This window comes from Schistocerca americana, chromosome 8, assembly GCF_021461395.2.
Source record: "Schistocerca americana isolate TAMUIC-IGC-003095 chromosome 8, iqSchAmer2.1, whole genome shotgun sequence".
Lineage (NCBI taxonomy): Eukaryota > Metazoa > Arthropoda > Insecta > Orthoptera > Acrididae > Schistocerca > Schistocerca americana.
Window position 1 is genome coordinate 507,249,346 of NC_060126.1, and position 14,057 is coordinate 507,263,402.

Consider the following 14,057-nt stretch of genomic DNA (forward strand, 5'->3'; position numbering starts at 1 on the left):
TCCCTAAGTATTTAGTTGAATTTACAGTCTTCAGGTTTATGTGACTTATCAAGTAATCGAAATTTAGCGGATTTCTTTTAGTACTCATGTGAATAACTTCACACTTTTCTTTATTCACGGTCAATTGCCACTTTTCACAACACACAGATATTTTATCTAAATCATTTTACAATTCGTTTTGGTCATCTGATGACTTTAAAAGACGGTAAATGACAGCATCATCTCCAACAATCTAATACGGCTACTCAGATTGTCTCCTATGTCGTTCATATAGATCAGGAACAATAGAGGGCCTGTAACACTTTCTTGGGGAACGCCGGATATTACTTCTGTTTTACTCGATGACTTCCGTCTATTACTATGAACTGTGACCTTTCCGACAGGAAATCACGAATCCAGTCGCACAACTGAGGCGATATTCCATAGGCACACAGTTTGGTTAGGATACGCTTGTGAGTAACGGTGTCGAAAGCCTTCTGGAAATCTAAAAATATGGAGTCAATTTGACATCCCCTGTCGATAGCACGCATTACTTCATGAGTATAAAGAGCTAGTTGTGTTTCACAAGAACGATATTTTCTGAATCCGTGCTGTGTCAATAAATCGTTTCCTTCGAGGTAATTCATAGTGTTCGAATTTATAATTTTCGAATACAGTATGCGTTCCAAAACCTTAGTGCAAATCGACGTTAGTGATATGGGCCTGTAATTCCTGCTGGAATTGCCCAAGTCCGTCGGAATGCACAATGGAAATGAAGAGATGCAGGTTATCAGACAGGATGCTTACGTACGTGTCAGCTGTCGGAGTTGTATCTAGACGTATCAGGGGTCCCATATCATCACAGAGCCTCCACCATCTTGAACAGTTCCCTGCTGACATGCAGGGCCCAAACATTCATAAGGCTGTCTCCATACCCGTACACCGCTCGATAAAATTTGAAACGAGACTCGTCCGACCAGGTAATATGCTTCCAGTTATCAACAGTCCAATGTCGGTGTTGACGGACCCAGGCTAGACGTAAAGCTTTGTGTCGTGCAGTCATCAGGGGTAAACGAGTGGGCCTTCTGTTCCGGAAGCCCATACCGATGATGTTTCGTTGAATGGTTCGCCCGCTGACACTTTTTGATGGCCTAGCACTGAAATACGAGTATCCAGCAATTTGCGGAAGGGCTGCACTTGTGTCATATTGAACGATTTTCTTCGGTCGTCGTTGCTCCCGTTCTTGCAGGATCTTTTTCCGGCCGCAGCGATGTCGGGGATTTGATGTTTTAGCAGAATTCTGATATTCACGGTACACTCGTGAAATGGTCGTACTGGAAAACCCCACTTCTTCGGTACCTCGGATATGCTGTGTCCCATCGATCGTGCGCCGACTATAACACCACGTTCAAACTTACGTAAATCTCGATAAGCTGCCATTGTAGCAGCAGCAATGGATCTAACAACTGCGCCAGACACTACATAGGCGTTGCCGACCGCAGCGCCGTGTTTGGCCTGTTTGCGTATTTCTGTATTTGAACACGCATGCCTTTGGCGCTTCAGCGTATTATGGCCACACAAATGAAGAACACAATCGTGTCGTCTTCATAACAATATTACAATAGAGTCACATACCCAGAAAAGATTTACTGGTAGCCGCGAAAGCTTACGCTCGCAAAATTTTTCTCAAGATATCACTGCAAATTTTAAAGTTTTATGGCAGTCCTTCAAATTTCGAGAGTCCTGGAAAGAGGTTAAAAAAAAGAGTAAATAGTTTCAATCTGAGAAACAAATTAGCTTCAGTAGCTTAGCAGACACAAAAGTGAGTCGTAGTAACCATACACGAAAGCGCTAGGCTTTTGTGTGCTATCGCTTGCTTCAATATGCTGACCTCCCATTCGCGGATGTGGAAGTGACTCCTGGAGGAGGAAGGGCTCAATAGCAGTACGAACAAAGTCAAACATGTGCTACACCAACCCAGCGCCAGAAGGATTATGTTCGCAGGAGTGGTTGAAGACATCGTAGCCAGCAGTTTAAACGCTTTGTGAGTCTTCCTCTATATGTGATCTTACTTTATAATTTTATTTTCTTTCACGTACAACACCTGTTTCTCTTTCAGCATGAAAGATACTGTTCTATGGCTTATTTTCTGGGTGTCGCTTAGCTCTGCTGTCATAATAACTGTGCCAGCACAAGTGTGTGATTTCTATTGTCTCTAATTCGCTACACGCAAAGTGTTAGTCCTATAGAAGAAATGCACAGGATGGTTTTAGAGGAAATTTAATGTGGTGAAACTTCATACTGGGATACGTTGACGCTTGAGGCACATATTCAAGAAAAACGCGTTTGAAGGTCACTTTTGTATGTTTTTCTTGAATAATTCGAAAACAACGGCGTCTAGCGAAAACGTATCCGATTATAAAACTTAACTACATTAAATATCCTACGAAAAGGTCCTATTCATTTTTTGTACAGAACATATAGTTTGCATGTATCGAGGGAGAGGATATGAAAGTCTTGCGCGTGGTATTCGAAGATGTTGCGGGTTGCGTAAAACCAACAGGTGGGGGCAGCTGAATCACCCTGTACACTGAGATGGTTCAAATGGCTCTGAGCACTATGGGACTTAACTTCTGAGGTCATCAGTCCCCTAGAGCTTAGAACTACTTAAACCTAACTAACCTACGGACATCACACACATCCATGCCCGAGGCAGGATTCGAACCTGCGACCGTAGCGGTCGCGCGGTTCCAAACTGTAGCGCCTAGAACCGCTCGGCCACTCCGACCGGCCTGTGCACTGAGATGCCATAACATTATGACTACCAGCTTAATAGAAAATTTGTGCAAAAACGGAACGCTGTACAGGAGGGATTTTGAATGGCATGGAGTCGACAAGTTCTTGGTTGTTTTGCTGAGGTATGTGACACCAGATATTTACGCAAAGGCCACGCAACTCCCGTAAATTACAGACCGGTGGTTTGCGCGCTGTGAGCTGGCGCCTGATAGCGTACCGGATGTGTTTCGTCGAGTTGTGTCCTCAAGATATCAATGTGAATTCACAGTCTTACACCACAGATCTCTAGCACGATTCTGGATTTATAACACAGTCAGTTATCCAGCCGGACATTTCATCGCCGACGGGGTACACATCAGATCAAGCATGAAGGGGTGTGTGTGGTTCTCAGTCATGTTCCCGTAGTCAAAAGCTGTCACGGCGGAAGCACAGGTGAATGTCCTCCGTAGCACAACGGTGTCCGCACCGGCCTGCATGTTTCGAGCAGTCATTCGCTCGCATGACGGCGTATCCAGACACGGCCACCGGCCTCCTGTAACAAGAAACGTGACTCATTCGACTAGGCGACACCTCACGACTAATCTAAGGTTCAACCTCGATGATTCCGTGTCGACTGCAATCTTACCTGATAATGCCGTAGGGTCAGCATGGGAACTCGTATGCTGCAGACGTGCGCTGAACGGTGTCTTCCGAAACACTTGTACTCTGTTGTCAGATCTACCACAAATCGCCGCCTATCGCACTTCACAGAACCAAGAAGCCTACAACCTCCCCATTCTGAGGTGAGGCGTGTACGCAGATTGTCTTGTCGCCAACTCGTGCCTACTTTGCTCTTCAACCACTTTCCACTGGTACTCACGAAAGCAGCATACGTACAGTCTATTAGCTTTGTTGCGTCCGGTATGCTCGTTTCCAAGGCGCGGATCATTAAAATCTGCCCCCTTATGTCTGTCGATTTCCCCATTTGCGGTCCATATAGTCGACAGACTTCTTTCCCATTCGTCTCAGCTCGGCTTACGTACTTTTTTTATACCATCATGTGCCCGCAACGTCACCAAACGGTCATAATGTTTTGGTTCATCAGTATAGGCGTGTCACCAATGGAGGCAGTATACCTTTCCTAGCCAGCCACATAAATGAGAATCTAGATTCTAATGTACATTATGAACCACATGTCAAAAAATAAATGTTATTGTCGGCAGTAAAAACAAGAAAGTACCAGGTTCTGAGCAGGGAGAATTAATGTGTCGAAAAGTAAATGTTAATTTCATTAAGAATTCTTATTATAACTCACCACGAACGTACCAAAATGATTATCGCTAGTATTATTGCTCCTTTCGGAAGAAACAATTATTTGTACTGATGCAAGTATTTGGTGGAATTTCAGAAAAATACAGTAAACTACGTGACTCCAAGTTAGTAAGGGTCGGCCAGTAGTTTGTCGCCTTATACGGTTTTATTAACGCTGTTGTTCTAATACAGTATTCAACGGTTCGTGAAACCTTGAGCGTGGATTCCTCGAAAAAGCCATATAAGCGCATCGTACTAGAGCAGAATTTGTTACACCCAAGTGTGGACTATAGCCCTGCGAAAGAATGAATAAAATCGGCGATCGGTTAGGTGAACGCTGCCCTTGTTAGCCAGCGAGCCACACGTACACAGAAACGTGGTTGGTTTTATGCTAATTAGCCGCGGCATATCCGCCCACAACGCCCCGCGCCCTACAGGACGAGAGGCGACACCCCCTATCTGGATGGGCAGCACGGGGCGTCGCGGCGCGCTCTGCCAGAGGCAAACAACAACACAGTGAGGTGGTACAGGGGCCGGGGGCGGGGGGCGGTGCTGGCGGCCGGCCAGTTAGCCAGGCGAGCCGAACTGCGGCGAGACGAGGCGAGCCGCGGCGACGCCGCGCGCGGCAGCTAGCAGCTGGCGCTCCAGTCACGGCCCGCGCGCTATGCGCCTTCCCTTCCTGTTCGCAGACGGTCCGCAGCCGCCGCCCGTCACCCACAACACCGCCAACGCCGCCGCACCTGCCACTGCCAAGCAGCCGCCACCGCAGCAGCAGCAGCCGCCCAAGGAGAGGACGGTGCCCATCGTGAGGGAGGAGCCCAGGCCCAAGGAGAAAGTCGTCCCTATAACGAGGGAGGAGCCCCGGCCCAGAGACAGGACTTCACTTCCGGCGTCCAACAGGGAGGAACCGAGGCCGACGCCACAGCCGCAACACAACTCGCCGCGGCAGCCTCAACCGCAGCCGCAAATACTGCAAGCCCAGAACAGAACTACCCAGCCGCCGCAGCAGCAGCAACAACAGCAGCAACCAGTCCAGAATACGATACAGCAGCAACAACCACCCCAGAACAAGGCCCAGCAGCATCAGCCGGCACAACCAGTCCAGAACAAGGCACAACAGCAGCATCAACCACCACAACCTGCCCAGAACAAGGCTCAACAACATCAACCACCACAACCTGCCCAGAACAAGGCTCAACAACATCAACCACCGCAGCCAGCCCAGAACAGGGTTCAACAACATCAATCACCGCAGCCAGACCAGAACAGGGCTCAACAACATCAACCACCACAGCCAGTCCAGAACAAGGCCCAGCAGAATCAACCGCCACAGCCAGCCCAGAACAAGGTGCAGCAACAGCAACCACAATCGCAACCGCAACCAGTTCCGAACAAGGTGCAGCAGCAGCCGCTGCAGAACAAGACGCAGCAACAGACTCCACCGACTGGACAGCCGCAGCAGCAACAGCAGCCACAGCAAAGCCCTGTGCGCAAGCAGAGCAAGATAACCATCATTCCATCGCAGCCGCGAGAGAACGGTCTGTCGCCTACTCGGCCGGCAAGCACCGTGGCGACGACAACGACGACGGCGACGCCCCAACCGCCGGGCCCGCCGAGAAAGACGTCGACGCCCGAGCAGGCCTCCGCTCCGCCGGGGCCTCCCACCAGGAAGGTCTCGACGCCGGAGCAGAGGCTGCGGCAGGACGTGATCAACGCGGCGGCGTCCACCAAGGAGCAGCTGCGCCTCGCCAAGGAGCAGCTGGAGCACGTGCCGCGCCTCAGCAGGCTCCAGCGGCAGGACTCCATTGGCCAGGAGCCACGGGTGCGCCCCATACAGCTCGAATCGCGACAGCGCTCTGCCCCTCCGAGGGAGGAGAACGGGCCTTCTAGCGTCGCCACGGCGCGAGACGACCTCAGGCCGGTAGCGAAGGAGGAGCCCAAGCCGAGAGAACGGACTTCACTTCCCATTAACAACAGAGAGGAGCCCAAACCCAGGGAGAGGACGGTACAGGTGCAAAAGGAAGAGCCTCCAGCGCCCAAGCCGCGCGAGAAGCTTACCCTCGAAATAAATAGAGAACCCCCGCCGAAACCCAAAGTACCGTGGGAACAGCCCAATCTCAGGAAAGTGGAGACGAAGATGGACTCACCGACAAAGAAGGCTCCACCGACGCCTCCAATTACGGTGCAACTGAAACCGCCGGCACCACCACCGCCCATGCCACCACCGCCCATGCCAAGTAAGTACCTAACACCTATCTCGTATTTCTATGGTTTTAACAGTTGCAACATTTACTCCAGATTACCCAATATAACAAAACCAACAAACTAAAATTTATTTCCAGCAACAGACGTTCTTTTGTGCTAAACATTTACAGCACGTGTGTTTAAAAAGGGCGGTGACTTCGCTTCAATAAAAGATTTCTAGGCTGAAATTTCATTTCTCCCGGAATCAGTTTTTGTTGTATGTGAAAGCAAGTTTTTCTTTGCTAGTTTTCAAGGCCGCAAATTTTTGGGTTGCCCCATCACCAATTAAATGTTTATTCCAAGTTCAGCCGACTGAAAACAAACTATGTACGAAATTTATGATTTTTGTTGTTCGAGAAATAATATTCAGTCGTATTACTTTGTAACACAGCTACTGCAACATAATATAAAATGGTTCAAATGGCTCCGAGCACTATCAGAATTAACATCTGAGGTCATCAGTCCCCTAGAACTTAGAACTACTTAAACCTAACTAACCTAAGGACATCACACACATTCATGCCCGAGGAAGGATTCGAACCTGCGACCGTAGCAGCAGCGCGGTTCCGGACTGAGGTGCCTAGAACCGCTCGGCCACAGCGGCCGGCCAACATAATATCAATATACGTTGATAGCAAAGACGCGTTATCATGATTCAAATCTGACGGTTTTGACACTAGGATCATTTCTGATCTGGCGTATGACACTGGAAGAATGTCGGCGAATAACTACTTGTACCGAAATTAGTAAAATGATTCCTGGACATTCAACGCTGATCTATAAAAATAGCTCCTCATGCATATTTTATAAAATTAAGAAAATCCAGCTTCGTTTCTGTGCTAATGACATTCGCAAGCTACACTTTCTGTCCCTCAAACTCTTGCGAAGGGAAAGCGATCTGAAACCGAAGACCCCACCGACAATAATTGAGACCCTCCTGAGTCGTCAGCGGGCCCGAAGTAGCGGCTGTCGAGCAGTAAACGTAACAGCAATTCAATGACCTCCTTGAATTTTCGACTCCACAACCTATTGTTTTCGGAACAGAATCTCGCAGTGATTTTTAGCACAATATTTCTGAACATTTCTTCTAAAACAAACAGCTGTACTCCCTTTAGAGTCCCTCATAATTCCCAGAGTGTTTCGGAACTCACTGATAATTCCCTATGTTCCAGATTTTGCAGACTAAAGTCGCCACCCTGCTAAAAAAAACGAAAACTTACTAGCGGAGCAAATTTTGTGCTCTATGAAACAACTGTGGTCAGTGTACTTACAAATGCGTGAAGTGCTCCATTATTAGCCTTTCACTTGAGTTGGGTTGAAAAATATCACTGCGTTTGAGGCTGTAATTTCATCTGACAAATTAAACAACCATATTCTATGACGATGTACCAAAATAAATAATTTGTCCATCAGATCGTTCAACTCCATTTCTACAGTAGTAGTTCATTTTCGTGATAATTTATTCTCCACCAGTAAACAATGAATGGAATTAACTCCTTTAAACTAAAATATTCAGTGAATGTGAAACAAATATGATGACGCTGTGTTAAATAATATAAAGTGAAAAGTTTTTCATTTTCATCTTTTTCCTGGCCTTACCCCGTGTCTTCACAGGGCCGGCAGGTTAGTCTGGATTTGGTAAGGGGAGGAGGAGGGGAGGAAATTAGTGTTTAACGTCCCGTCGACAACGAGGTCATTAGAGACGGAGCACAAGCTCGGTTTAGGAAAGGATGGGGAAGGAAATTGGCCGTGCCCTTTCAAAGGAACCATCCCGGCATTTCCCTGAAGTGATCTAAGGAAATCACGGAAAACCTGTCAGGACGGCCGGACGCGGGATTGAACCGTCGTCCTCCCGAATGCGAGTCCAGTGTGCTGACCACTGCGCCACCTCGCTCGGTGGGATTTGGTAATGTTAGTGGCAGTGTGTGGCCGGATGCCCTTCCTGTTGCCACCCCTCCTCCTCCCCGACGGAATTCGTCTACCCCGTCTGCATGCGACTGATGTTCTCCCATCTTAAAGTGTGTGAATGCCTTTGCGAATCGCCTAACAGGCGGGACACGACTTGCAGCCCGGTCGGCCTGTTCACCCGGCAGGACATGACATGGGAAACCCCCTAAAACCCACAGCCTGACTGGGCGTCACACTGGCCCTCTTCCTCAATCCGCTGGGAGGATTCGATGCAAGCCGGTAGTTCCGACAATCCCGGAAACGGTGTACTAACGCGGTTCACCAACTCCACACATGTGTTCTTGAAAAGCGTTTTACTTCAACTGCTTTACATCAGGTAATGCTTTCTGAATTACTGCCCTAATTGAAAGTATAACTGATGTTTAAGACGTTAAAATGTATTCACTGTCTCCAGTGTGTGAACTCAGACGCGCCATTACCAACAGCAATCTCAAAAAGTTAGAAATTCATCGATGGGCTTATAAGATAGAAACCTTTACCAACACATAATTGGGAATGGTCCACTGACTGTATCGTTCTTACGGAACAGTTACGTCGCTTCACCTTCTGCAAGAATGTGTACTCACATAGTTACGTAAAAATGTAACACAGGTGTCATGCAAAGAGGAGGAACTTCCACCCATGCCGACGAAAATGTGCGCGCACTCCTAAGACCCTACGCACCTATTGGTATGGATAGGGTTTTGGTCTTAATTTATCGGTGCTTTTCCTGTGAAAGTTCACATAAATGTTACGATGATTGCAATGTGATTACCAAGTCCTGCGAGTCTAGACATCCCTTTCGTTGCCACCAGCGGTCAACAATTACCGTGACATGCAATGTTCCTCGTGCGGCTGGTCCCGGCGGAGGTTCGAGTCCTCCCTCGGGCATGGGTGTGTGTGTTTGTCCTTAGGATAATTTAGGATAAGTAGTGTGTAACTTAGGGACTGATGACCTTAGCAGTTGAGTCCCATAAGATTTCACACACATTTGAACATTTTTTGCGATGTTCCTCCTGCCGATGACGTCACCGTCACCGTTCAATTCTTACTTTGCACATTTTGTCCTCTTGTAGGAGGAACGTAGTAACGCATTTTTCTGCACGAGGCAGCGCATGACGAATCTACGCACCTATGACGCCACTATCTCTTGAGTTCCTGGATATCTGTTGAGGTGGTAACTCCGCTTATTTGGGCAAAATATTAATGTCTTACCGAATTTATTCCTTCATCGTGCTTAACTTTTAAGGTCTCAAGCACTTCAAATTTAAATAAATTTTTTTCTTCTTTTTAAAAATGGTTTATGATCCAGTAAATCAGTTAGCTGATGACCAAGCATAACAGTAATACGACAATGACTAAGACATTTCTCAATACAGCATCTGTGTATTTAACACTATGAACTCGGGAGGGGGAAGGGGCGGCGGAGGGAGGGGGAGTGGGAGGGAGGGAGGGAGAGCGCACATTGACATATGAAAAGACACTGAAGGCACCAGTCAAATTTGAATGTATAAACAACTAAAGATGTCTGTCGGATTTTGAATGTACCAATACAATCACAACACAGACAAATAACATGTGTTAATCGAACTGGAGTACAATGCATCTATTATGAACAATTAAACATCACTAATGCACGTAGGTCATAAAAGATTTACTGCACTGCTCTAATCTGTGCACGCAGATTGCTCGAAAATTATCAGTGTAACTAAGCATTTTGTATTTCATGTTTTGTTAATAACAGTGTAGCTTCTAACGTAGGTAAAAGTTTGCGAATGAATGAAAATCTTCAGAAAACTGATGGAAACCTTAATTAATAAATTACGAACACAATGAGTTGCTGATCATAATACCAATACAAAATTGGAGTTACATACATACATTACATACATCAAGAATTAGTTCTTTTTGCAAGTGTCACTAGCATTGTAATCATTACAAACATACATACAACAACAGATAAAATGGCAAGCAATGGTCTTCGGCAAATGGTCTCTCTCAATTTCAAATCGAGACAACATGTTCAGTTCTGCACATCTAGAGCTATTATATCAATCTACATTACTAACCCTGTTCCAGTTGCAGGTTGCCAATTCATTTTTCAATATTTCAAGTAATTACTGGTCATATTTAAAATGATGTAATAATCTACTAATTAAGCGCTATAATTTTATATCAAACGTTTGACAGAATAAGACAATTATTTCAGCTAGAACTCATTGCTGCGCTCTATAATTTATAATTCACATGGCAGTCGCTGAGTGCACCCACTTTCCTAATGGAAGGTAACCTGAAAAACTGTGTGTTTGACTTTGAGGAAGTGCAACTGATGGTGTGCACATACCCGGGTTTTATTCATCCAGTATTTTATAAAGTAGAGTACTTAGCGACTTTCAACAAACCTTATATATAATCTGGAACCTTTACGAAACACTTTCTCGCTGACCCCCTCCCCACAAAATGATGGAAGAAAGAAGTTTACCGGTTACTACGGCATTTTCGCTGTTCTTCAGTCAAACTTCAGAATCGGGGGGATGAAGTTCTAATCTGTCACTTCTTCACTGCTAAAGCTATTCGTAACACACTTTGCAGGCAGTATCTACATACATCATTGAATGTACCTGCAAAATTACACCACTGTACGACACACATGTCAGGAGATATGACGTCATTAACATTCAGACGCATGAAAAACTTGATTTTGCTTAAAATGGAGCGCAAATTACCTAAGCTATATTCGTCCAGTGTTTCATAATGAGAAAATTTAGAGACTTCCAACTAGCTTTAAGAACAATTTCAAACGTTTTCCAATTTTTTTTCTCGCTTACATGCCGAAGACCATTTTTGAGAACATTGCTTGCCATTTTATCTGTTGTTGTGTGTATGTTTGTAATGATTACAATGCTAGTGACACTTGTAATATTTAACACATTAACAAATCTGCAAATTAATGAGACGTTTGACGCTGTTGATTTTTTAAAGAATCGGAGGTTTACTGGTGATGATTCTAGTAGATGGTGAGGAAATAAAAACTAGGGTGGAAACTTAAAAATTTTTGGGTGTCTTATTGATGGGATTCAAACTGGAAAAAACACATTTAGAACTGCTAAAGCAGTTCAGATCTCCCAATTTCGGCTTAGAATAATTGCATATCTTGTAGATATAAAAATCAGTAAAAAACATATTTTGCTTATTTTCATTCAGTAACGTCGTATGGAATAATATTTTAGGGTAACTCATCTGTAAGAAACAATGTTTTCATTGCTAAAAAACACACAGTAAAAGCAATGTGTGACGCTTACCCACGATCATCTTGCAGACATATGTTTCATAAATTAGGAATTACAGTATTTATTTACAGTATACGTATTTCCTCATGAAGTTTGCTGTAAATAATCCACTACAGTTCAAAAAGAACAATGACATACATAATTACAACACGAGAAGAAAAAAATAGCATTCACTGTTTCACGTTAAGGTTATCTTCAGCAAAAAGAGCGCATAATGCTACTACCACAAATTTCTTATCACATACCCAATGACATAAAATTTCTGACAGATACCAAAGTTAAGTTTGAAAACAAGATGAAGTTTCTCCTTGACAACTGCTTCATTCTCTAAAAACATTTCTGTTTATATAACATATAAAAGAGGGTGGGCAGGAATTTCTAATTCACATCTGGACATAAAAAAGGACTTTAAATGGGCAACATGTAACCATATTTACACATTTATGGATAATATGAGTATGAAATTCGTTACACATCATTACAATTAATTGTACAAATGATCCATGAAACTTGCTAGCTCTACATGATCAGTCTTCTAAATTGAATTGACCAAGTTCTACTACTATCAAGACTCGAATCAGCTGCATTTATGTTCGAAAGCGTAGGGATCTTCGAGGATAACGAAAACGTTTCAACAATGAGTGGACGTATCTATGACGGAACCGGACAGAAACATCTCAAGTTTAACAAGATGGTCCAGTTACCACATTTGGATGACATTACGCATGGCTGGATCGTAGGTTTACTTTTGTAGTTGGCTAGGAGTTTCATATCGTCCTTCGCGTCAGGTCGTGGCTGCTTAGAAGGTGCCAGGAGGGAGGAAACATTCGATGGTGATGTGGGCAAGGTCGACTAGCCACTGCAATCGAGAGCCAGGGCGCTCAAACGCCACTCACCAGCACAGCACTTGCCGTCGTAAAGGACCTCGTGTATCCACGGTTTCGGGAGGGTGCTCCGTGCGCTCATCCTCCTGCCAGGAGCATTCCAGTCACATAAATGTAGTGTCTGTGTCAGGGGATGTGGTGTACTTCCCACCGTCAGTCGACACAAAAATAGTGGACGGGTCTGGGGACTTATTAAAGCGTCTGTTCATGTGGCGCACCAATTGGAAACGTTATAACCATGTCAATATTGTGGAAGTGGCCAACACCGAAGCAGCATTGTTCTCTTATGGGGCAACTTCCTTGGTATCGTTGCCACACTAGGCTGCTTTTTACTGCCAGTCGCGCGGTAACTAGGAGGTTTGGTGTACTCTGTTTCTTCCGTGTGTCGTAATGTCTGAAAATAGTACAGCGGTTGCCATTCTAAGAATATTAGAAGTGATTAAGCAATTAACAGGACCTTGTAAGAAAACGTTTATTTTCATAATTATTTACTCGATTTAATAGCAAATTCAAATGGCTCTGAGCACTATGGGACTTAACATCTGAGGTCATCAGTCCCCTAGAACTTAGAACTACTTAAACCTAACTAACTTAAGGACATCACAAACATCCATGCGGTAGCGGTAGCGGTAGCGCGGTTCCAGACTGAAGCGCCTAGAACCGCTCGGCGACATCGGCCGGCTTTAATAGCAAAACTTAGCTCACTTTTACTGCAAGTTTTTCTTCTGAACCAACACAATCACATAACTGGCTTTCAATATTCGACAACTGTAAGTCGAGAGATGTTATACCCAAACGGCAGAAACAAAATAATTTCTCGAAATAGTCCTTAAGTTACTTGTGTAACGACACATTCTTTCCTTCAATTGGACGGTTCAGAATAACTGGATAAACCCACGGTTTCCGTAGGGTACTACGTCATCTTCGAGGACGAACAACAAATTGTAATGCTCCTCCAGCTAAATATTTTAGAATGACAACTCATCTTCCACGGTGTGTGTGTAAGGAAGGCTGCAACACAACTGCAGAAGCTACAGATTTTTGTCACAAGAATGACACCGAGTTTTTATTTTGGCGCGACTTCATACACCGTGATTACAATTGTTTCAAATGTGGCACCCTTCGATGACCGTTTCAACCGCGAATATGATCGGAGAAAATCACCAAGTGTGGCACTAGCTGTAAAACCCACCACGGACAACAGTTTACCTCTACAGGGCGTTTGTCGAGAGGCGACAGGAATTATTTCAACCCATGTTGGGTGGCCTAATCCACACTGCCAGTAGCCATTGCGTATCCGATATTATCAAGCGAGGGTGTCACACGCACACCCCACACTGACGATCTATACTGCCTGACAAAAATGTGAAACACTCAGTGGACATGGTAAGATTTCAGTGAAACTTCAAGACTGCACATACCACTGGCGGGTACGCAAACGATTAGAACTGCGGTCCTCTTTGACAGGTAGAACGGCCACTCGAGTGCATGAATGTTGTTAGTGTGTACTGTTGTTATCAGGCCTGGTAGGGTATATAAGGGCCGTAAACAACGTCAGACGTTTAGTGATCACTGTGGAGGACACCGATACGCCACACCATCACCAGCTGGAAGAGTTTGAAAGAGG

General features: G+C 45.1%; 2 protein-coding genes across 4 annotated transcripts in view; one reads left to right on the plus strand and one right to left on the minus strand.

Moving 5' to 3' along the window:
- LOC124544869 (trichoplein keratin filament-binding protein) overlaps window positions 1–14,057 on the minus strand; it is a 754,849-nt gene that overhangs the window by 619,352 nt on the left and 121,440 nt on the right. The gene's annotated exons all lie outside the window — the stretch shown is intronic.
- LOC124544868 (serine/arginine repetitive matrix protein 1-like) overlaps window positions 1–14,057 on the plus strand; it is a 230,005-nt gene that overhangs the window by 122,289 nt on the left and 93,659 nt on the right. For both annotated transcript variants that reach the window (XM_047123580.1, XM_047123581.1), the window contains one exon: window positions 4,755–6,302. In XM_047123580.1, the coding sequence (XP_046979536.1) occupies window positions 4,755–6,302 (1,548 nt within the window). The remainder of the gene's footprint in view (window positions 1–4,754; window positions 6,303–14,057) is intronic.